This window comes from Varanus komodoensis, unplaced genomic scaffold (genome assembly GCF_004798865.1).
Source record: "Varanus komodoensis strain SLA01 unplaced genomic scaffold, ASM479886v1 scaffold20_1, whole genome shotgun sequence".
NCBI classification, from domain to species: Eukaryota; Metazoa; Chordata; class Lepidosauria; order Squamata; family Varanidae; genus Varanus; species Varanus komodoensis.
Genome location: NW_025335587.1, coordinates 7,833,489 through 7,858,514, shown reverse-complemented (window position 1 = coordinate 7,858,514; position 25,026 = coordinate 7,833,489). Strand labels below are relative to the sequence as shown.

Sequence of the window (25,026 nt, the reverse complement as noted above, 5' to 3'; positions counted from 1 at the left end):
ATAGTGCTAAAAAGGCGGGTGGAATTTCAAGAGCAAATTGCAGCAACAGTCGAAAGTGTATTTATTTGGGGCTACCACAGCAACAGTGAACTAAGTAACTCTGAGTTCAGCGGGAATTACTCCCAGGATAGGGTGTGTAGGATTACAGCCAAAGAAGAGCAAAATCCGTTTTTGCTTAAATGCGGGAGTTATTCATTGAAACAGAAGCAAATCACTGTGGGAATTCTCCTTCCTTAGGAGAAGCACTCTACAAAGCAAAATGTTCTCTTCTTGAGAACCATATTATCCAGAGCAACTGTTTAAGCAGCCTTCTGAGATACACATGTGCAATATAAGGATGATTACTGAAAATAAATTTAGACAAGATGTTCTTTGTGTGAAGAAACAATGAATCTGATTCAAGATGGTCACTATGCTTCATTTTCAGGAAACAGGGTTCTTTTTAAATAATAAATGTTCAGTGAAGGAAATGGGCTGGCTATTCCTAATTAGTCTAAATTGAGAAGCAGTGTCCTTCCATTTCATCTGGAAAAACATGAAACCAACAGATGGCATAAATCTACTACTTTCAGTGGTGTTCCGACACTGTATACCAGAAGACCAGACTTGTTACTGTCACCATTGCAGCTTACAATGGAAAATTATCTGATTTTTATTCTTGCTTGTGAGCAACTAAATATAATTTAATACAGTGCATGCCAACCCATGAAGCACATGGAAATGCTTGACAAATTAGAATGCCTGCTAATTTTCTGCTGCTTATGTTTCTGATGAATCTGCTTTTCAGAATTTATTCTCTATTTCCTCAATGATATTGTCAAAGTCCAGTTGTAAAAAATAAAAATAAAAATTCCAGTGGTTAATTAACCATAAACACTGATCCTAATTGCCTTTCTATATACCTTCCTAGTATATCTGGATGCACGTGTGAGCCATCTCCTCAATCTAACCTAACCAGAGCAACTTAGTAAGCAGACAGATGGCTAAAAGCATAACAAACGGAACCTGCAGTCCCAGCCCCATCGTGCACCGCACCAGTGCGCAACATGAAAACGAAAAACACTAAGTTCAGGTTTTCACTTTTAGGCCTTCCATGATTACATACCTGAAGAGAAGCAAAATCTTTAGAAGCACAAGCCGCAAGAATAGCAGCACCCATTAGAACAGATTCTACTTCTTCAGCCAGCACAACAGGCATGCCTAGGCAAAAACAACACATCTGTTGAACTCACACAGTTGAAACAAAACCACTGCGGGATTATTTTATGTGTAACCTGTGCTGTGTGATTGCTTTATTACCTGTAGTGTAGCCATAAAGTGCCACATACAGATACCATTTGGGGGCATTTTCCACACTTTCAGGAACATGAAAAACCAATCAGATTTAAGACAGAAAGTGGAAATTGCCAGGACAACAGATCCTGCCAACTTGCCAAAACAACCTTCACCCCAGTGCATGCAAAAAGCAACTCAGTTATACAGTCCCTGAACATATGCAGACCATTTATGAGCTATTTAAGGGCAGAACTAAGCTGAAGGCAGGAAGTGTTCAATAAAAAAAAGATAATTGGTCAGGTGCAGAGAAGTACTCAACTATTTTCCTGCCCCGACCTCTCATTTGGGTGCCATCTTTCCTCAGTTGTGTCTGATATTGGATTTTGGTCTGGCATAGGGAATGTGTAGATGGAAGCTGGAGGTTCTGGGTGGCAAAAATGTTTTGACACAGAAAGTTGTTTAAACTTACTGGAGAGCTAAATTAAGAATTGAGTTTACAGCCAGCACATTTTAAATGTACTTTAAAACTTGGCTCCTGGTATTCCACTCTGCAAGTGCCTTCACAATGAACACATTCATCTTGCCATCTGAACAATACAAATCCAAGGCTTTTAAGGGATCTATGAAATTATCTACTGGTAGCCTGCATAATTGGTTAATGGGTGCTTGCATTTAACAGTAATATATTCAGAATTTCCCTGTCTTTTCCTGGAAGAATAGGGGATTGATACTGGAATGTTAGCTATTTTATCAGATAGATTTTAATGAGGGCAAGAGAACCAAGAGCATTTTAGTCAGATGAACTCTGACATCCTCTGTCAGTCACAGTTCCTACAAACAGGAAAAATTCCAAGGCCGCAGAAAGGCCTCTTTGTCCTACATTGTACTTGGCTATTAGATACAGTCAAAGGACTCCAGTTTAAAATTTAATCAGAATTATCTATTAATAGATCTTTAATTTTAGACATCAGAAAGCAGGTCTCAATTCCAAGGCCATTTAAATTAGATAAGGAAAGGTGTGGACTTGATATAATCTTGTTTGACAAATAGAAAGCATCATGGGGGCAATTGCCTGTTGCCTATCTCTAGCCTGGGTCAAGACCTTGGGTCATTTGGTTCACTTTTTCTGCTTTCATGAAATATAATTACATAATGCTGATTTTCATCTTTCTTCCTGCATCAAGGTAGGAAGTCTGGTTTGATGTTCAAGTGATGCTAATCTGCTCACTAAATATACAGAATCCAAGCCTTAAGCTTGATCTAAACCACACTGGCTCCTCTTAAGTAAAAGACGACGACAAAAAATAAAGCTATACAATCCATGGTTGTCTTTTCCGCTCAAGACTTTAGAACTAAACTGATGCGTTTTCTGCTGGTGAAATACATATTACATATAACAGTTAAATGGGGGTCCCAAAACAGGCTGGGTTTAGCTGAACTTGGGGTTTGCTCTTACAAACATGTTACTGTATTTGCTATAAATATTATTGTCATATGGGCCCAAAGTAATATATCACCTGATAGGGCAAGTTGTGTTTACTTAACCAGTTTTTGCTCATTAGAATAGGCAAACTGAGTCTCAGGCCTGAGAAAAATTAAAGACTTAGACACCAGGGTGAACTGTCCTAATTAAAGGGATGCATACCTACTTTGTATGAATATTACTTAAGCATTGTTTATTTGTTACATTTTCATTCTGCCTTCTTTGCTAAGTAGTCCAAGGCTGTGTACATGATCTGCCTTCTCTCCATTTTATCCTCACAACAATCTTGCAAGGTAGGTTAGGTTGAGATTCAGTGATTAGTTGAAAGCCATTCAGTGAGCCTCATGGTCAAGGCTACTGAATCCCAGTGTACTACTGTGACTACAATACAATACGCCGGCTCTCAATGTAAGCCCACAGCCATAGATTTAGTTTACTAAAACGGTTCATTTTAACTAATAAACCACCAAAAAATTCTTTTACTCATAGAACTGTGTAGGTGTCACAGGCAAGTGCAGGTGTAATTCACAAAGTCAACTTCCTTCCTCCTTAATTATCAGAGATTGCCACTGCATTTGAGAGCATTCCACTTACAAAAAGGCACCATTGAATTCAATCCTGCATAAATTATTTAAATGAGGTACCAATATATTTTACCATTTTAATAAAATCCAAAGGAATATATGAACAGAATAGACATCTATAAGGTTATTGGTAGGTCTAGAGCATTTGATTAAAAACAAGTTTCCAGCAGATTTTTGTCATACACAGTGTTGCTATATTCTCCCTCCTCGTTCTCTACTTCCCTTTCCCATGAGAACTTCTATTTGATTTTCTAATTAGTGTTAACTATAGTGTAGCTCTGGCCCGGCTAACAAATAATGAGAAGCCACCATGGGTGAATTTCCATGATGGACTTGTCATGATGGTGGTGGTAGCAGTTTTGAGTTTTTGGAACCGTAGTGGAGACACTGTAATGGAAGATTATGGCATGCACCCAGCTGTCCCCAAATAGTCACCTGTCACAACAAAAAGCCCTGTAAAAAAATTCACCTGCAGTGGATTCTCACTATCTGCAAACCTAGGCACTATGTGTACATTGGTGCTAGCAGTATATAGGAAAACCCTGATTGAGTGATTATTTATTTATGTATTTATAAGCTGCCAAATAATCCAAAAATACTATCTAGGTGGCATACAACAAACAGAAAATTGCATATGCACAACAAAATATTAAAAACCATAATTAAAATGCGTATAGCAATTAACAAGAATTGTTCTAAAACATGTCGGGGTGAGATGGACAACCATACTAATTCACTAACATCCTGATAAAATTAACAGATATCTAAAATCAATTATTCAAATTACTAATTCAAATTACTAACATGGGTGGAGAAGAGAAATGCTTTTGTCGGACACCAAAATGAAAGAAGCATTGGTGCTTTCATTAGAGATTAGAGCTAGCCATGGTTTATAATAATGATGCCAATTGCCTTTGCAGTAAACAGCTTCTATTAAACAAAGTAAGGAAGATGGGATTCCTTTGCATAAGGTGAGAAGGGAGGGAAGGAAACCTCCAAGTCCTTGGGAAGCCCTGCATCTCCTGACTACATGGCTAGTGCTCTGTCTGCCCTGGCCGCTACACACGAAGGACCGCAGGCAGTATTCACAGATTAAGCATGCTTTTTGTTTTTGTTTTGTTTCTGTCATGTGATCTCTTTATCTTAATCAAACATAGCTGTTGTAAGATTCAAGCTCTAGGAAATAAATAATAATTTAACAAATCCTAGCTATAAAGTAATTCCTATACAAGGAAGCCTAACCTGGAGGCAGTCAGCCAGAGGATAATTCACTGCCTTCAAACCCAGTGAAATCAAAGGAATTAACTGGTGATGTGTATTTTAATGTCTATCTGAAGGATGCAGTGGATTAGGACCCAGCTTTGTAAACAACAGCAACGTGCATAGTGTGCCTTTACTGTATCCTCAAACTCACCCATGATGTCTGCATGCATCTGCACAAAGAGCGGGTTCTTGCTCAGTCCACCACACATGAAGATGGTGTTGACACGGTGCCCTGCAGCTTGCATGGTTTCCACAATGTGCCTCGTTCCCAGCTTGAATGTGAGAGAAAATAATGAAAGACCCATCAGCAAAAGCAACTACAGGAAAGTTCTCCTGGGGAGAAGTGGTTTGTGGCTGTTAATATTGGCAAAGAGGAGAGACACCTAGGAAAGATAATGGGAACTGATTCTAATAATGCTACATTTATGTGTGTTCTGTTTATACCATATCTTGCCTCCTTCAGATTAATCTTGGGAAAAGTACTACTAAATTCAGGATGGACACACCATTTACTTGCTTGTGGAGCACATAATTAACTTAGAGAATTCATTCTCTTTGCTGGTGATAGTTTGGGGAGGGGTTGTTCAATTAATTAATTAAGGGATATACAAATTCTGGGAGAATGCCTTACTTGTGAGAGCTAAATGACACTTCCATGTTTAAAGCCAGTATGTCTCTTGAGTACTAGACTCTGGGATCAAACAAAAAGTCATGGATGTTACCTTCATGGCTTACATCTTATGAGTTTTCTGAAAATATCTGGTTGCCTACAGTTCAAGTCAGTGTGTTGGATGAGATGTACATTAATCTGAGCCAGAAAAGCAATTTTCACATTCTTATCTTATTGTGTTTCCTGTGCTTATCATTTGGCTCATGTGTCCTAAAATTTTCGGTCTGGTCCAGAGTCATGCAACTCACCTAATGAGCAGCGAGACAGGAAAGAGGTTTTCTTAGATGGCAAGGAGAACAGTGAAAAGCTGCACAAATGGAAACCTGTCCTGTGCATAGATCATACATCCCTGGATTTAGCATTTTTACAGCTTTAACAAAGAATGCCCCACTGCTGCTCCCAGAAAATTAAATGAAAAAGGTTTACTTTGTATTTACTCTAGAATAATTTATTGTGCAACTCTGAAAATACATCAAAAAGTCCACAAATTTCAAGATCAATAAATCACAGCTGAAAATCAAAGCATCAAAGGGTAAACTAAATTAATGAGAAGAATTATTCTGATTACTCATTAGTTACAGAATAGGAAGATGGAATTTTATGATATGATGATAATGTAAACCAACTTTTGGCTTGTCACAGTATCAGCATTCAAAGTACTTATTTAAACCTGTACAATTCCTGCATAGATGAATTAGGAATACATTAATTCATCAGGCCAACAGCACAAGACTGGTACATGTGAACAGCTGTGTTACATAACTCTATTTCATAGCAGCGTGCATAGCATACACTTCTATGCATCTATCTTTTGATTATCTGTCTAGAGAGCTTGGCCAGTCTTGCTTTCTAAATATATATACATCCATCCACACTGTTGTGGGAATGCCAGGGTAACAGTGCAGAAAGTGAAGTAATCATGTTTGCTTCATAATGTCCATTTTGTCTTCTCTCACACACTCTTGCTTACTATCTCAGACACTTTTGTTTTCTCTACAGTCAAACCATGAGGCATAACAGCCCAGCACAAGAGTGCTCTCTTTCAACTTGCTTCAACCTCTGATTCACCCTCTGAATGTGTAAACAAATCAAACTTTTAAATGGGTTTATGGGATTTTTGTCCCACATTCCCTGATCATAGAGACAGGGCCTTTGTGCACTGACTGTATACCTTGAAATCAATTTTTGTGTTTCAGGCTTACAGTTGAAGAAGACAAAAACTCCAAAGCAAAATTCCTGCCAAATCTGCCATTTGCCAGCCCCCAGACATTAAGGAATTCCCTCAACTTTTACCCTGAACATCTTTTGAAGCATGGCCAAAGTTCACTGCAAGTTTTACAATCTACAGCAATAACCTAGACTGGGTTATTTAAGTAAAGCAAGCTATGCTTCAGCTGTTTTCTATGGCACAATTGAATCTCAAGTGTACTTTGATTTAAGATAGGTAGTTTTGGCAAACTGCAACAACTACAGGGGCAACTAATGAAATCAGTAACTTTCTTATTGATACTCAAGACTGGCATTTCAAGCTCTAGGGCCACAATTTCAATTATGGAAAGTGTAAATTCTCTCTCTCTCTTCTCCTAATTGTTGAAGTTTTATAATGTCATGGCCCTAAGGATATTCTGCCATAATCTCCATGAATCTCCAGGCCTCAACACATACACAGATGGCCATATATTTACTCCCCCCACCCACCCCTGCAAATACAAGTTTATTTCTTGCTCATACTCGGCACATTTACTTTGACTCTCTAAGCAGTATAAAGAGAGAATTCTCTAAGAAATATTCTTCTGTTTATCTGAAAAAACATGGTTCACATTTAAGTTTAAAACAAAACCATTACTTTGAGTTAAAAGTTAATTTACAAATGCAAGTTGGGAGACACCAAATGTAACATTCATTTTCCCATAAGTTCTTTAAGTGAAATGAAAAGATATAGCATTTAGCAGCTAAATTACAATTTCGACCAGATTTCAAAGCTTTATGAATGTTTTAAGTCTAGTGTACAACATGTCAACTACTTAGAGGAGTACAAATGATGAATGTACATTAATATGTTTAACCTTTATACTGCAAGCTATTCTCCGAACAAGTTAAGCTTTCAAAATGATTATATCAAAACTTTTAAAAATTAAAGTGGGCATTTTCTGAATGTTACAGAAAATGGCAGATTCTTATCAAGCGAATTTTCTGTTACTTTAATCTGCTGCAGAGCAAGAATCAAGTGTGAAGAAAACCTGTTCTTTATATATTATATATGTTGATGATACAGGAAAGAGATATCCACAAAGGCTTGGTTTTAAAGCAGAGAGCAGCCATGTGCAATGAAACACTTGTACAATAATAGATGCTTTTCCCAGGATATCCAACTGAGGAAGCTTCCACCTCATTAGCATAGAATAATGCCACAGTACTTGTTTGGCATTGAAAACTTGTTGTCTGTAATCTCTTTCACAAGATAATATCAGTAGTTCTCATTTTCTAAGAAAGCACTTGCATTTTTTATTTAAATGAAAATGGATGGCGTGAAAGTACCAAGTGCATTGGTATAACACTGCCGAGAGAGCAATAATAGGACTAGCAGTAATGTATTCTAGGTTTGGTTAGAGTAATCCTGTTTTTGTCTGGGGAAGTGTTAAAACCGTGCAAGAGGAGTGAGTTCACAGAACCTACTTTTCCTGTAAGACCTTACGGAACGACACGATGCTGAAAGCAAAAACAATCCGCCCTGCCTGTACAACTTTTCGCCTGTCCCTCCTCCATCAGAGAACAGCACCAATTGGTGTCTTCCAAGTGAACACAAAACTGTGTCTGCCTTTGCCAGTGGAAAACTAAAGAACTTCAGTTTTGTGCCAGGCCTTGTATTACATTGGTAATGTGCTTGCAAGGCTATAGATTTACATTTCAATTGAACAGAACTGAGTTATACCACTCCAAATGAGTAACAACAAAGTTGGCACCAGTTCAGATAGAAGCAGAGAGATGCATAACTACACTGCACTTAACGTATGGGCCTGCAAAAGGTAGACCTCCTGTAGACCTCCAGATGACTTTGATTTGCAAACATTTGCAGCTGTTAAGCAATCCTATCAATAATACAATTGCCCCCACTCAAAAATGCTGAAATAAGGAAAACAGGGGGAAGAGAAACAGGAATGGACTTTCTCATGGAAAAGTTATGGCTTCTGTTCAGTGCTGGTACACAAAATAAATTCCATTGGTTCAGAATTCTTTAATTTTAGCTGTATGTTTTGCCCTAGAGTTCAAGTGGCAGATACTGTGTTCTGGTAAAAAAGTAGTTCTTGCACACCTGGAGTCCGCCCAGCCTGATTTACATAATACTTTGGAAAGGGGTCAAAAGATCGTTAAATATTTTGTTTCTTTAAAAAATTACTGACTTTATAGGTAAGATAACAACAAATACTAACAACATATCGAAAGGTGATGACTTTAGCTTTACCAGAAGACCATACACTTTAATGAACTCTAACTCCCTTCCTTATAGAAAGGACACCAAAAAAGTTTAATTTATTTCCAATGACTAACAGCACACCTACTGCTAACCATCCTGTTGTTAGTTTAGGGGGGAAATGTGGTAGCCACTGTAATTACTGCATTCTCTTAAGAAACAAGGGAGTTCCATTTGGTCTGCATTTTGAAATGAACCGACAAATTTGCAGCTTCCAGACCAATATATGGATTGGAATACAGCTATGCTTTGGACTGTGTACATTCTGAAATTCTGTGATGCACTTCTTGGCTAAAAATTGCATACCAAAATGTATACATTAGAGACATTTCTTTAGTATGTGCATACCAAGGAAAGTAGCATACAAAAATGCATACATCTGGGAAAGTTGTGAATGCAAACAAAATGTGTTTTGATGCAGAAATTGGGCAGAAGTAACTTACAATGAGTATAGGCAAAACTGACATGGATTGGATACAGACTAGAATACCCAACCCTATAATCACCAGAGAATGAAGTAACAGTATCTTGTGTCTTAAAGGAGAATGAAATTCACTTTCTGGTGTTCTATATCTGGTATGAGGAACAAATGCCTGCCTTCCAGATGCAATAGGGACTCTTTGGGTTTCAACGGCAACAAATGGAACTTCCCTGACTGAACACTGTTCTGTAATAGTTGTAGAAGAGAAGCAGGCTTGCATAGGATGAACCTGAGTTGGAAGGGTGGAGAGGGGAAATGGTCTGAGATGCAGGCCAAGAACTGAGGTGAAATTTCTGAGAATATCTGAGGTTTTAAATTGCCTGACTCCTTAGGAAAAGGCCATTTTGCAGAATTTTCTTCCAAAACCATTATTTGTAGAGACTACCTTAATGCCCTAGAATGAAGCTAAGTCCAAGGGATGCAAAATTTACTGCTGCTGTCATTTGCCACAACAGCAGAAAAGCAATCAAACAAAAGAAACTATACAACTTCCACTACTAATGGAGTGTCCCATCCCTAAGAAACTATTAGAGAATTTATCTTTCCCCCTGGAGAAATTTGAAATTCCCCCATTTCCCTGCCACAATTTAAAGAGGCCATTTGTTCAAGGTTGTACAATCCAAAGTAGGATATTTCCCAAATCTTCGGGAGACATTCTAGGAATGGGACATGTTAAGAATAATTTTCTTCCAAAGACCTTCAACAACCTGGATAAGAACACCAGAGTAACTTTTTCCATTCTTTCTTTGAAATTTACTTATTTCTAGATGTCTGTTTCTGTTTCACAAATAGGTATGATTAATTTATGATGCTAGATGAAGTGACATTGATTCAACTTTCTTAATATTTTTTTAAATGAAGGAAACAATTGTAAAATGCTTGCTTTCAATTACTTACTGCAATGGCCTGAATTGTTGCTAGATAGATAAGAGCAAGATCATCAAGGCCTTGAGATAATGTCAATCCCACCACCTGCAGGGAACATAAGAAGAAAATTTTACTGATGCAAGAGTTCAGTACATCCCTTTTTAAAGCAAACTTCCAGATTAGAAATTAATTGTTTTGGGAAGCAGCATGCCTATGGTCATGCTGAAGACCTTGTTCTCCTCTGGGATGGGCAACTGCAGATAGATTGGGACTTAGAGTCACAAAGCATTGGAATATGAATCAATTAATCTTCCATTGTTTTCACTGTGAATTCTAATTTCAAAATTTCTACCCTACTCATCTTGAGCCACCCACCTGACTGCAGGGTTCACAATAGGGGATGCTAATTTTATAATAGATCTCATCTGGCTCCATAGCAAATGAATAGGCAGTAATAAAAAGTAAGCAATGCTTAATTCTCCTCTCACTTCTTCATTGAAGACTGTACCTCCACCAGAAGATGCAGTATTCCTATACCAAGGAAAAGAACATGGGAAATGTGCCATCTAAAGGGTAGTGCTGGTCAGGTGTTTTACTCCAGGCAGGCAAAACCACTGCAACAATTATGTATGAGCTTGAGCAACCCCATTTTTTAATTCTTGGGCTGGGATCATAAAGATTGGTTCAAGGATTTTTTCAAGCTCCTGGCAGGTCACAAAATTGAGCAAGTAGGCAGCTTTCAGATTGATGAGATACAAAGTGCTTTGGTCTGCTGAGTTTGACAGTTGCCTCATGTTCCCTGCTGCTTGTTCTGCATTTCAGATGTTTTTGGTGTAGCCAGCTAAGAAAATCAAGACTGAACACAACAAATGTACTTACATTGCAAAGATATGGATTATATCCCCCAAAGAGCCAGGACTGGATGTGGTTCCCTGTCAAGTAGCAAATCTTGGTAGCACATCTAGATTCAACATTTAACATGTTGAAACAGTTACAGGCAAGAAGGTGCTTTGTGTGGCAGGCAGAGAAGGGTGCCATTAGTACAAGGGAAATGGCTCATGGGTGGCAATACTGATGCAGAAGGAAGAGTTTAACGCAAGTGAACCTTTAAGACTACTGAAAGACTGAGCTCTTTCATGGCTGAGCTCTTTCATGATGATGCTTTGCCCTCTTATCAGAATGCATTTCCCGCATCTCTGTTCTCTTGACTGGTCATGCAGTTAGTTCAGCCCAAGGCTGATGACACAAGAAAAGAGTCTTTAACATGCCACAGTATCCTCCACTGACAGCTATCATATCCATTTGAAGTTTGTTATAAATCAATGCTTCACACACTCAGAAGATCCTAAAAATATGAAAAGTCCATAAATAGGGCAACTAAAATGTGTGAAAGCATGCCTTCTATCACTTAATTCAAATAACAAAAGGAATATCCTGAAATTTTGTATCCTGTCAAATTTTAACAACCCAAAATGTGAGGCACACCTGTCAATGGAGAACAAAAATGTTCAAAACAAAAATGCTCACTTGGCACTCTTATTTTACCCCATAGTTCTGTTTTGACCCTTCTGCAGTGACAGACAGGCTGTTTCTTACCATGCCCTTTAGAGTCAGATCTGCAAGGGGAGATCGGTTGCCATGGAAATCTGGCCAAACATGTAAATCAACAGTGAGGAAACCCACAGGCAAAGATTTCTTAATCAGATCCAGGTGACTGTTCAAGTATGCATATATACTTTGAGCACTGCAAAGAAAAACAAGAAAAATCGAAGTGGAGGTGGGTGAGGGAACGAGGTTATTCCCTGAACATATTGCAGGATCTGGCCGCCTAACAAAAGACACACACAAATCATCAAAAAGCCTGCAAAGCCAAACTGAAAAAGGAGAGGGGGAACAGAATATTAATATATTACTTGCCAGACACACTGTTGGAGAGAGAGAAATAGTAAAGGGACAGAAGTGGAATTAGGAACTTGTCTCAGTAGCACCAGAAAAGTGCTTTATATTGCAATGCAAAGCAGCTTCACTGGGGAGTAAACCACACTTTGTGTAGACCAGCTGCATGTTTAGACTCACAGCCGTATATAGCCAACGACTTAATTTAGTCTTACTGGCCACACAGATTACTGACCATCCACTCACTGGATTTACCTTTAAAAATTGAGAATTGTCTCTCTCATAAACAGAACTTCAATTTATGTGATCACCAGAGAGCAAGCTGCATACATGTCAAATGTTATTCATGGGGATCCTTTTGTGCCTAGGAATCATGGCTCTTAGCAAGCATAACGTGAATACTGCATGCCCAGCTATTGGAGCCTTGGGTACAATCCAGAGAATGCTTAGTGTGCTTAATTTCCATTCATTTCAGTGGAATTTAAGTGTGCTTCACTTTCTCTGGAATGCACCCAGAGGGTGAAATGCAAAGAAAGTTAAACAAGCCAAACCCCACTGAAATCAATGGGAATCGTGACCTAGCTTCATAATGCTTGTACTGACATGCCAGTGAAATACGCTACTATTCCCACACTTCATAAAATTCTAAGAACAATATTAGGTGTAGAGTTTTAAATTCTATCTTTAGTTCTGACTTCTATGCAATACCAGCTCTGCATTTTGCTGAAAGGTTGGTCAATGTGAGCATCTTCCCCTAATTACAATTGATTAGTCATTGTCTTGGTTTTGGAAGTCTAAATAGTGATATTCATTTAGACTCTGCATGTACATTCAGCCACACACTAATGAGCTCCCTGAGGGAATTTAGCATGTGTTTACTACCCTGACTTATGACCTCCTTGCAGCTGTATATTTATATTATGCATTTAAGCATTCAGCTGCACATTGTTTCCATTAGGCCTTCCCATGTGTTTGCTATCGGAGGGTATCATTCAAAATGAAATACACTTGGAAAACATTGAAATAACTAATTCATATCATTATTCACATACTTTAAAGGTTGTTTAATGTGATTTCTTGAGGAGAGTGGGGTGGGGGAAACACTGATTGCTTTGCAAGTAACTCCAATTCTTTAGTAGCCTTATTTCATTTCCATTCATCCCATGCTTTCCAACAAAGTACTTCACTGAGAAAGAGGATGAGCAGAAGGAAGGGAGCTTCTCCATGAAAAGTGAGCACCGGATGGAAGGTTTCACTGAGAAACCATAAGCTGCCATGATTTCTTACAGGTGGCTGGTTGGCCACTGTGTGAACAAAAATGTGAACCAGAGAGACCAGCAAAACTGGCACTTACACTTACAAAAGTTCTCCAAATTCTGTCTAGAAGCTTGTTCCAAAACAAATCTGTATCAAACTGTAAGCTTTATCCTTTCCTTTTTACATGAAAATTTGAGCATATTTCTGTATGTGTTTTTCAAAAACTGCTCTTTTTGAAATGTACACATTTTGTCAAATGCCTTTTGGGGAGTCCACATTACAAGTTCACCCTTGCATGATTTTTACTGCAGATTGAACCCAAATCTTGTTTTGGTTGAGAAGGTGCAAACTAGATAAAATCCTGATCAAAAACAAGCTGAAACGCATTTCATATACTTCCCTAAGATAGACCCTTGGCCTGATTCAGCGTGGCTCTTGATCTGTTCCAGCATTTTTAAGTGGCTGAATCAGATATCCTAGTGGGAAAAACATAGAAACATAGAAACAGAGCAAGTCAGAAGGGACCTCCCAGGCCATCTAGTCTGACCTCCGGCACCAGCCGGCTCCACTCACGACATGCCCACCATGTGGACGTCCAGCCTATTCTTGAACACCCTCTCGTGGAAGCCCATTCCACACCCTCGGGGTCCTGACTGTCAGGAAGTGCTTCCTGGCATCCAAATGGAACCTTGGCTCCCTGAGCTTTGCTCCATTGGAGCGTGTCCTGCCTTCCCCTGCAGGGGAGAACAGGTCTCTACCCTTCTCCATGTGACATCCCCTCACATACCTGTATGTCGCCAACATATCCCCTCTGAGTCTCCTCTTCTCCAGGCTGAAGAGACCCAGTTCCCTCAGTCTCGCCTCATACCCCATCCCCTGCAAACCGGCCACCAACCTTGTGGCCCTACGCTGCACTGACTCCAACCTGGCTATATCCTTTCTGTAATGAGGGGCCCAAAACTGAGCACAATACTCCAGTTGCGGGCGCACCAGAGTCGTGTAGAGTGGTAGTAATACCTCTCTTGATCTAGAAACCACACTTCTGGCTATGCAACCAAGGGTGGTGTTCGCCCTCTTGACCACCGCATCACACTGCTGACTCATGTTTAGCCTGCAGTCAACCAGCACCCCGAGGTCCCTTTCACAAGTGCTGCTCTCCAGCCACTTGTCACCTAACCTGTACTTATGACAGCTATTCCTATGCCCCAAGTGCAAGACCTTGCACTTATCCACATTGAACGCCATCCTGTTGTCTCCTGCCCACTTCCATAGTCTGTCCAGATCCTTTTGGATCTGGAGTACCTGCTCCTCAGTTGTGACCACTGCTCCAGTTTTAGTGCCGTCTGCAAATTTGATCAGCAGACTGTTCACCCCTTCTTTCATGTCGTTAATGAAAAGATTAAACAGGATCGGCCCCAGGACAGAGCCCTGGGGGACCCCGCTTGTCACTGGCTGCCATCCCGATGATTCCCCGCTAATGGTTACCTTCTGCTTTCGGTCAGTCAACCATGCCCTAATCCACCGGACGGTGCTTTGGTGTGTCCCAAAACTTCTCAGTTTCTCCACCAGGATATCATGGGGCACTTTGTCAAAGGCCTTGCTGAAATCCAGGTATACCACATCCACTGCATCCCCTCCATCTAGCCATCTAGAAACCTTGTCATAGAATTCCACAAGGGTTGTCTGGCAGCACCTGTTTTTGCGGAAGCCGTGTTGTGTGGCTGTCAGCCTCCCTTCCCTATCTAGCATCACTAGATCTCTCTCTATTATGAGCCTTTCCATTGTTTTTCCTACAATGGACGTAAGGCTAACCGGTCTATAATTCCCATGTCCTTTCTACTACACTTTTTGAAAATTGGGGCCACTGATGCCACCCTTCAGTCCTCTGGAACTTCACCCGTTCTCCACGAGGTCTCAAAAATGGAGGCCAGCTGGCATGAGAGAACCCCTGCCAACTCTCTAAGTACTCTCGGGTGTAACTCGTCAGGGCCTGATGCCTTTGTAATGTCCAAACATGTTTGAAGACAGCCTACAATATCTTGCTGCCTCATTGTAAGTCACCAGACAGTTTCAGATACTTAAGTCATACAGAAATTTAAGGGATGCAGTCTGTCACCCTCTGCTCCCAGAGACTAAAACCTAAGTATGTCCTAGGCTTGCTACCTGACCACCTTTCAGACACCCACATACTCTGCAAGTGCTAAGGCCAAGTGATCTGCAGTTGCTCAAGTGGGGATGAGGAGCTGCCACTCCACTTTGTACTCCCTACTGCTCTGCTGCTTTCATTCCACCTTTTCATCCATGTTCTGCCCTTATTTTCCTGCTGCCCTGTTTGTTCTAGCCTGCTTCTCTTGCCTCAAGTTGGCAAGCTGTTAGTGCAGGGAGAGGTCCCATTTTCTCCTTCAAATGTTAGTAAAGCAGACACACTCCACAGCAAAACACCTGCTGTTGTTGCTGAAGGTCTGGCCACATCCATCACCTTTATTTTCCCAGGGCAGAATGTGAGTTCATGGGCCCAAAGACACTCCAGTAGAGTCTGAGTGAGTGGAGTGTCAGCAGCAGGAAAGTCACTGCGTACTGCTTTTGCCCAAGAAAACAAAAGTGTGGTAACAAGCATCAGCTTCGGTATACAGTGCTCCATGCTAGATGTTGACACTGTGTCTGCTTCCTGTTGCATGTCCCCCATCAAATGCTTTTGGGGCCACCCGGTGTGGTGTTCTCAATTTTCATGGTAGAGTCCAGGCTTAATGGAGCCAGGCCTAAGGCATGAACCACAGGCCTTCTGCAACCTCATGCTGCAGATATGCTATCAATCTGTATGTAATCTTTATTATGATTATCCTGAAATTGTGGAACTCGGATTGATGCTGAGAGATGATGTTCTGCCTAGTTCATCTCAGAGTCGGGTTGTGAATTATCTAATTCAGAGTTCAAACTCTTAGCTACCGTACATCATTAATTGTTTTATGTACTTTGAAAACAAATATAACAAAAGCCTTCAAAACCAGAGCAAGGCTCAGTGTCAGCATTAATTTTCAGGCTGAAAATAGAATAGTTGAGCTTGATCAAACGGCTCATGCAGATGTCTTCCAACAACAGAATCCACCTTGGACATGAGCATTTTCTGCCATAGGTGCTTTAACAGGTGGGTGTAAGATGATCTCAATGGAATTTCAGACTTGGTTATTCAGCTCCCACCTGGCTTCTTGCTATTCAAAACAGCTACTTGATGTTCCACGTGTAAAGAGATGAGATGGCAATTCTATGTGATCTGTTTACTATGTTTGCATTAGAAGATTGCCATCTGGAAAGCATTAGAAAACCAGCCGAATATAACCCCATAATAGAAAGTGCTATAAACCTCTTTACCAACCCACATGTCCAGTTTTCCAAGGTGTTGCATCTCAAATTGGAATAAATTGCATTTGCTGACATTGTGGAAAAGTTCAGACATGACATGGATCTGGGTGGCTGCAGAAGGACCACAGGAGTTGCACATGGGCTTCCTCTGCAGACTAAAATGAGTAGCTCTCACAAAACTATGGATACACAATGCCTGCCTGACTGCCAAGTCACTGTCCACCCATCTAGTTAACAAGGGAACTTCTACATTAGCTACTGTAGAACCTTGGAAGGAAACCTGGCCCAATCCAGAAGTGCTTCCACCCTTTATCTTCCAAGCTGGAACTACTGCACAGTGTAGTCAGCTAGCTTTAAATACATCAAGTAGGAAGAAACCCACCTGAGGTTGCTTTCATTCTCCTGAGCCAAGCTACTATTTCTTTTATTCTGTAATTCCCTACTGAAGGTGCATTTATGCTAATAAACAGAGATGCTACCATCCTGGCCTGAGATTACAAGTCTTGAGTACTAGGAATACTTGCTTCAAACACAAGACAAACTAATGTTCATATTCTTTAGTTCAGATTCCACAGCTTCCATATGTTTCATCCAATCAACCTCCAAACCTCTATTTGCAGAACTTGTTGGACCTAGCTTGATTCATAACAAGAGCCAGAGTGGAATGCCTCCTTCCCTTCCTCTTCCTCACTTGTTGCTAATTGTGTAGTACCAACAGTAACCACCTAAGTGGGACAGGGTAGATAGCATTATGGGGTTGTGGCATGGGAATCAATGTGGATTGTCTCAGAAATTAATCAAGCTACTTCATTTGCATACTTGAAAAAGCCAAGGACCAAATAATTACCCTGGAGGAAGTACCAGAGGGACCAGCATAGGGAAAATATTTGCCCTGTGAATTCTGGGTTGGAAGTTCAAAACATTAGAAATATCGCTTTGGTTCCTGTTTGAGTTTGTATAGCAGACTGTTTACAATGAAATTATTTATTTATTAGATTTCTATCCCACCTTTTTTTAGGGTTACATCATTTTCCTCCTGGTGCTCTCAATCTTATCCCCACAACAACAACCCTGTGGAGTAAGTTCAGCTGAGAGTCTGTGACTGGCCCAAAGCCACCCAGTTGGCTCCATGGCTGAGCAAGGACTAGAACCCAGGTTGCCTGAATTCCAGTCCCACTACACCAATTTGCAATGTACACTTACCTTGACCTGGGTTAAATTTTCTATTTATATACATAGACATCAAAAATTCTTCCAACAGAACAGCAGCCAGCACAAGAGCATGACAAGGATGGTCATGGACAACACTTAGCACATGAAAAGAGGGCTGAAGAGGAAAAGGAATGGGACGACCAGCTCGTGTTTGTGGTGCATCCTACTGGCTTGGCCAGCCACAAGTAAGGTGTGCCCTATTCTTGGAGGCAATCAACATTCTTTGCAGGCATCAGCACTCAAATGTTTAAGAAGTTCTTTTTTTTCTCTGTTAGGAAAAAAATGTCTTTCCAAAGATCTTCAAAGGATAGGTAATTTGGTAGCTCTCAATAGCTATTGACCACTGCAAAACTGTACTTTATGGAAGGTGCAGTCTGTCTTTTTAAAATGAATGTTTTTGGAACACACCAGAGCTATTGTTTTTCTCACTCCTGCTTCTGTAAGCATCCATGCACTATTCTGCTCAAAGAAGGTGGCTGGTCCAGCCTTTGACCACATCCTTCTTCGATTTCAGTGTTTGGTAAACTAGGATCGCTGGCCACTAGAAATGCCTTGCCAGTAACAACACAGTGCCGGTTGTTTCATATTCTTAGAATTCAACAGTTTTACATCTTAAATATGAAATTCTGCTAGCCAAAGACTCCTCCATAACTTGGTACACATGCTGCCCGACCAAGAAATCTGTGGAAATTGGCCAAAGGCTCTGATGTGCAAAGCAAAAAGGCCAGGAAAGCTACTTGGTATACGGCAAAAGCTACTTTAGCTTGAAGATGAATGTTCGCCTCACAAACATTTTAACCATCTATTCTTGCATTATATATATTATGCAAGGCTGATTTTTCTTATAAGCAAAGTTGGCAAACTCTACAAATGTATGTTTGCAGTAATTTTGAAAAATGTCCAAGCATATCCAAGTAACATGTTCCACGTAATCTTCAAAAGCCAGAACTGCTAAGTTGTTCAAGTGCTCTCTTAGGTGTTTTAGAAGGCTGAAATAACTAGACGAAGCCCATTTCTGGTGATTTCAGTACCCCAGAAATGGCCACAAGATCAGTCCTCAAGTGGGCGTGTTCAAAACAAAACAAAGAGGTCATATTTGGGAATGCAAAGGATGAAGAATGAGTTCCGAAAGGGAAATAATATAGTGAGAACAGCCTAACTCACATCTCAATTAAACCGGAACATTCCAGTTGAAATAGTTTTAGATTCCACCCAAAATGATATTTCTAAGACAGACCAAAATTGATGAAGAAATAAAATGATGATCTGACCTGGCTGCAGATTTTGTTTGTAGTTCTGGGAAAGCGGCATGTCCTTGGACAATGTGTTCTATCTTAATAAAGAGAGGGAGGGAAGGAGAGAGAGAGTATGTGAGAAAATGAGGTTACAATGAGGTTTGGCCTAAATGAGGTCTAGTGAGGTTACAAGGAAATTATAATGAATATTTAAAAATGGCTGAGTTGTATGTGGTTACAATGTGCTGGTGCAGAGAAATAAGCACTGGATCAAAATATGTCATTTTATGTAAACAAAGCCTTCAAGAATATACAACAATTATCTTTTGGTTTGCTTTATCCTATGGATCTGCCCAGGAGGGCATGCAGTGACTTAGAGGTACTGCTGTGTTAGAGGTGAAATGTGATGCATTCCTGGAAACAGACGTGTTTGCTCTGTTTTGCAGGACACTGCTGATCAGAAACTTACCACCAAACAAGCACAATGCATATGTGAGTCTGTTAGTACAGAAAATATGGCTTCTCCCTCCAAAAAAGACAGGAGCCCTTTACAATTCTGCACAATGCAAGCTGAGTAGCCAGCCAATTAACCTGAAAATTTTCTGGAAATACTTTTGTGACTGAACTGTACCTATTTCTGCATGAAGATCATGGTGTTTCCTAACACAGGCCACAATCCTATGCGAAGTTACCTGTGAGTACATGCCACTAAACTCAGTGGGACTTACTTCTGAGTGAACATGTGTAGGGTTCAATTGACAGTAGCTTAACCTGAAGTGAAACAAAGGTAAATTGAAAATTCCCTAATTATACCTGGAAGGAAGCCAAACTGGAAATCAATGAGGGTTTAAGCACGTGCATATGTGACTTAAGGCACAATTCTGTGCACGTCTAGCCAAGAGTAAGTCCTACAACTCCTGGAAGCTGTAGATAATTTTCTGTCTAAATATGCATATGATTGCGCCCTCAGGCCTAAAACTTTTAATGACATATTTATATTCTCATTTGGTGTACAAAAGTGCAGATAACACTATATATAAAAGGTCCAATTAGCCATAAGAACACACACACAGGTAAAGCTAGTTGCCACAGGAAATAGGCAAGTTCCTTTTGTGATCCGAACTAATATGACAATCAAACAAAGCAGTCTAAATGATCTTTAAAACCCTAATGTATTTCTCATCCTGGCATATGAATTCTGTAAGTAAATGAATATAACTGAGTGAATTTATACCAAAATATTTACATATATACTTGATAATGGTACATGTTGGACACTTATACATTTTGGGGTACATGGAGTATAACTGAGCCAATCTGGTGTGGTAAAGAGCCTAAAAAGTCAAACTCACCAGTTTACCTGTAGCACTTTGGCCTCCCTCATTTAGCCAGAAACCTGGCACCATCGCTGAGTAATAGGGTCCCCAAACCCCAGGGACAAAGACAGGGCTCTTGCTTATCTGGGGAGAGAAATGCAAATCTAGTTACTCAAAGGTTCAAGCATGCAAAGGTCTGTCTGTGCATGCATGCACACACATACATAAGCACACACAGTCCACCTGCAAATTGGCAAAGATTATAGAAGAACAGATGGTCACCTACGTCACTCAACAAGCTGAGAACCAAAGTTTTACCAGCAGCACAGACAACAAAGTGGGGTGGGGTGGGAGAGGACTGCTGTGTATAAATCCAAGCAGTTTTTGTCCCTATTGCTGCTGTATGCTCCTTGCAACAGCTCTGAACCTATATAATATTGATGGTGATAATTGCCATGGATTTGTATGACAGGCCTGGAAACATTTCAGTACTGATAGCAAAAGTTTTGATCAAATACAGTATGTCCCGCCTACTTCTCTCTGAAAGGCAGTCAAGTCCAGTGTGATTTAAAGATAAAGAATCATTAGATGGAGAGGCCAGTGGCCTTGAAGGTGCCTGTTAATTATTAGCACCTGGACAGCAGACTGAACCGTCACTCACGCAGATCCCCTGCCCACAATCTTTCCACTATGGTGCGACTTACTGCTCTTTCTACTGAGATTATAGAAATTATTTCTAAATTTACATCTACTTACAGCAGCACATGCACAGTTGTATACAAATCTGTTTCACGTTTGCCCCCTTCTTTTCTGGAGGATGATTCACCCCGAGGGCTGTTGCAGCAGCAGCAGCAAATAAATAGTAAACTAGGGAGGGCTGAAGGGTGAAAGATGCTGATGCACGTTGCTGGTATAATTTCTCCTGAAAGCCCTCCTGGGAAGCAAAAGTTTCTAAACAAAGCTTTCAACTAGAGGCCTTCTTTCCAGACCATCAACTCTTCTGCCCATGTTCAACCTGCCTGCTTTGGATGTTAGCAGGAACCCTTTAAAACAAATCTGTTTTGTTGCAGTCCATTACCTGTTAATACATGTTCTCTCAGCAGAACAGCATTGTCTTCCATCACACAAACCCAAGCCCCACAGTTCCGACTGAGGAATGAAAGAAGCACTGCATGCCTACATAAATAACTACAAGGGAATGCAGCACTAGCAACTATCCTGTTCTGAGTTAGGACACCCAAGGATGAAAATAGTGGTGAGAAGAGAGGATGCAGTGAAGCAGTTTCATCTTTCTGCTTCTTACAGGTTTAGTGCTCTTGCTTGGTAACCCAACTGTCAATGAACTGGCCTGCAATTCCTTCAGATTTAGCTGGATGTAAAGAAATGTATTGGATGGTGGCAGCATGAAGTCAGCTTAACTTACAAACATTAAAATGACTCTAGATAGCACTCAGAGCTATCTTTGAAAACATGATCTATTTATGTAGCTTCAAAAAACTGAATAATAGATCCTGCAACTATTTCAGAATGTAACTACTCCTATCCTGAAAGCAATTTTTAAAAGAAAAATTTAAAATGATATCCTTCTTCCAGTTATGTTTAGGTGGTAAATATTAATGCTAGGACATCTAACAGCCGTTTTTCTCAGCAGTTTCAGGAAGGTCTATTATGAGTCCTACCTCATTATTTAGCACATTCCATAGATTATTCTCCCACTGTTCCCAGGGCTACCCTGAGCCTCTGCCAGCCCTCAAAGGGAAAGTCCAATTAAAAGACTATAACTGGTACTTCTGGGAAACCATCAGGTTTTGAATATCAGCAACTAGGCCTGGTATTTTAGAGGATACCCACAAGAATTTGCCAGGACAGGATGTTTCCATCTCTAGCCTGTCTCTTGTTACACACTTAGATGTTCCTATCATCTTACTACTGAAATACCATTTGTATGCATTCCAAAAAAACCTATCAACATATGTGTGGAGCAATACAATTTGCACACTGGTACATCTGTAAGCACAGAAAATGACTATGGGCTTTTCCTGCTGAACACAGAAGCCACCCCCTCAACTCAACCAAGATTTAAAAAAAAATCTCAGATGTGGCAGAAAGCCTCTTATTCTTACCAGTAAAACTCTCCAAACTTACAGTAACATAGAGACATGCCAGATTTCCCATTCCCACACAATGTAAGCATGTTCAGAGAGGGGCTAGCCAACCACAAATAGATCCATATCCTAAATAATATGAAAATTCATCATTAAAACAGCATTTTTTGGAGGGGTGCAGTTTGTGCACTCACTCATGTTTACCATAATCCCAGAAGGTAAATCCAAGTATGCCAGCTCAATACTGGCTAAAATGAGATCAGAGCTAGGTCAGGTCTACTCATCTGAACATAATCTCTATATAGCAACTGTGATGTATATTGATGCCGGACCTCCAAGTGGATTTTAAGTTCAGTTTCTAGGAACTATTCCCCTTCAGGCCTAAAACATTATTTAAAACCATCTAAACTTGCTTTTAAGTTGTTAAGGAGCTAATGAAACCTCCTTAACCTCCAAATTCTAAATGGTAACCTGTACAAGAAACCTCCAATGTGTCCATGTGATTATTTGAGCTGGTTTGCAGCTAAATATTTCCACACAAGGAGAATTAGCATTCAGCTTTGTTTGCTTTGTAAGATGCATATGATTCCCAAGCTAAACCAGATTCTTTGCAACCTTTCCTTTAAGAGCAGAAAAACTGGTAGTGTACTCAGCCTTCTCATTGTGAGCAAATGCTTGAAAGCAGTGCTCCAGCCCTCCTCTCACCCTCATCATATCTGTTTGAGAGCATGACCATTTGAAAGGAGAGCCCCCGATATCTATGGAGGCAATCCATCTGAGTCATGGGTCTACCAACTAACTGGGGGATACCCATTCCCAACCAAGCTTGGGACTCTCATTTAATCTCTTTATGAACTCTAGCCTTCAACATCTGCGAGCAGCACTACAGCCAGGACTGTGGCTGGAGGACTATGAGGACCCATCTGGGATTACAATCTGCCAAGGAGACTCGGTTAAAGATTCTTGTTGTACCTGACTCCCCAGGATCCTGATATAAAAATATCTATCAGCTTGCTCAGGCTTCAGATAGGCATGACTCCTCTAGGCTTCAGATAGGCATGACACAGTCAAACACTAGAATAATCAAACTGTCTCAGGGTGTGCATGATAGGCTTAGCTCTCCTAAGCTCTAGCCCATTCAAATGTCTAGTAACTGCCTCAGAGAATTCCCCTCGGAAAGTGGAAAGAGCTTACCTACACCGTAATGGACAAAGATTGTTTAGAAGGTGTAAATTAAAAGATAAAACTTACTGCTAACCAAATCTGCTTTTGTATATCGCCTGCTTAATTGCTGCTATGTGATTCTGTAACTCTCCATTGTCGCCATTGTTCTGATTTCTGCCAAAAACTGATTGTATTGTTTACCATTTACTGAAAACTCACTGTGAAGCTATAAAAACCTCATTCCAACTCCATTCGTGGCCGCATTCCTCTATGAATGTGGTCCCTGCTGCAGGAATAAATCTCCTCTTTACTTTACCATCCGGTCTCTGGTCTCGTCTGTAACACCGCGGGTACAACAATTCCTTCATATGTAGAGGTCAGTATGTATTTTACATTCTCACAAAGTCCCATCCCCAAAAGGTTCTATGTTACATAAAAGAAGTAAACATTTGCCTAGTGTGTTAAAGATGTGCAATTTCTTAGTCATTTATTTAAATTGTTATAATAGCTGGATAAAAATATTGGGGATTTTAAGCATGTATATTTTAACAGTATGATTTTAATTTCTGGATGAAATTTTAAAATGCTATTTCAATATTTCTTACTGTAAAATCTTCTTGGCTTGTGTGTGTGATTTCATGAAAGGTGGCATACAACTTTTTAAAATGAAATGAAATGAAATTGTACTGACAGACTTCCATTCTCCATGGGTCTGTTTTATTACACCTCAATAATAAACATTTGTCCTCGTCCTCCTCCCACTTTGCAAGGTGTGCCCATAATCCTCCAAGTGTGGAGCATTATCCAGAGCCTCAACAAATTGCTATTCTTTTACAATAAGGCATGGAAGGAATTTGCAACAGAGTCTGACAAATGCACTTTAACTCATCTTTGCCCATTCTGACACTAAGAATGTGTTAGGCCTGACCCCCCAGGCTCCTGACATAGTGGAAAGATCTATCAGCTTTCTCAGGGCATTCAGGATAGGCATGACTCCTCTAGGCTCCAGATCTGCATGACACAGCTAAACATTAGAATAATCAGCTGTCTCAGGGCATTCATGATAGGCTTAGCTCCCCTGAGCTCTAGCCCATTCAAAATGTCTAGCAGCTGTCTCAGAAAATTTCCCTCGGAAAATGGAAAGAGCTTACCTACGAGTAATGGGCAAAGATTGCCTAAAAGGTGTAAATTAAAAGATAAAACTTACTGCTAACCAAATCTGCTTCTGTATATCGCTTGCTTAACTGCTGCTATGTGATTTTGTAACTTCCCGTTGTCGCCATTGTTCTCATTCTTGTCAAAAACTGATTGTATTGTTCCCCATTTGCCGAAAGCTGACTGTGAAGGTATAAAAATCTCGTTCCAACTCTGTCAGGGACCAACATT

At 40.2% G+C, this 25,026-nt stretch overlaps 1 protein-coding gene across 4 annotated transcripts in view; it reads right to left on the bottom strand.

The window, feature by feature from the left end:
* Positions 1-25,026, bottom strand: part of FGGY (FGGY carbohydrate kinase domain containing) — a 211,476-nt gene that overhangs the window by 42,501 nt on the left and 143,949 nt on the right. For 2 of the 4 annotated variants that reach the window (XM_044430203.1, XM_044430205.1), the window contains 7 exons: positions 20,408-20,515; positions 19,784-19,826; positions 19,092-19,149; positions 11,692-11,839; positions 10,126-10,200; positions 4,757-4,877; positions 1,106-1,200 (listed from right to left, as the gene is read on the bottom strand). In XM_044430203.1, the coding sequence (XP_044286138.1) occupies positions 1,106-1,200; positions 4,757-4,877; positions 10,126-10,200; positions 11,692-11,839; positions 19,092-19,149; positions 19,784-19,826; positions 20,408-20,515 (648 nt within the window). Of the gene's footprint in view, positions 1-1,105; positions 1,201-4,756; positions 4,878-10,125; positions 10,201-11,691; positions 11,840-19,091; positions 19,154-19,783; positions 19,827-20,407; positions 20,516-25,026 lie in introns of all 4 variants that reach the window. The other 2 variants (XM_044430206.1, XM_044430204.1) reach the window with 1 other exon arrangement.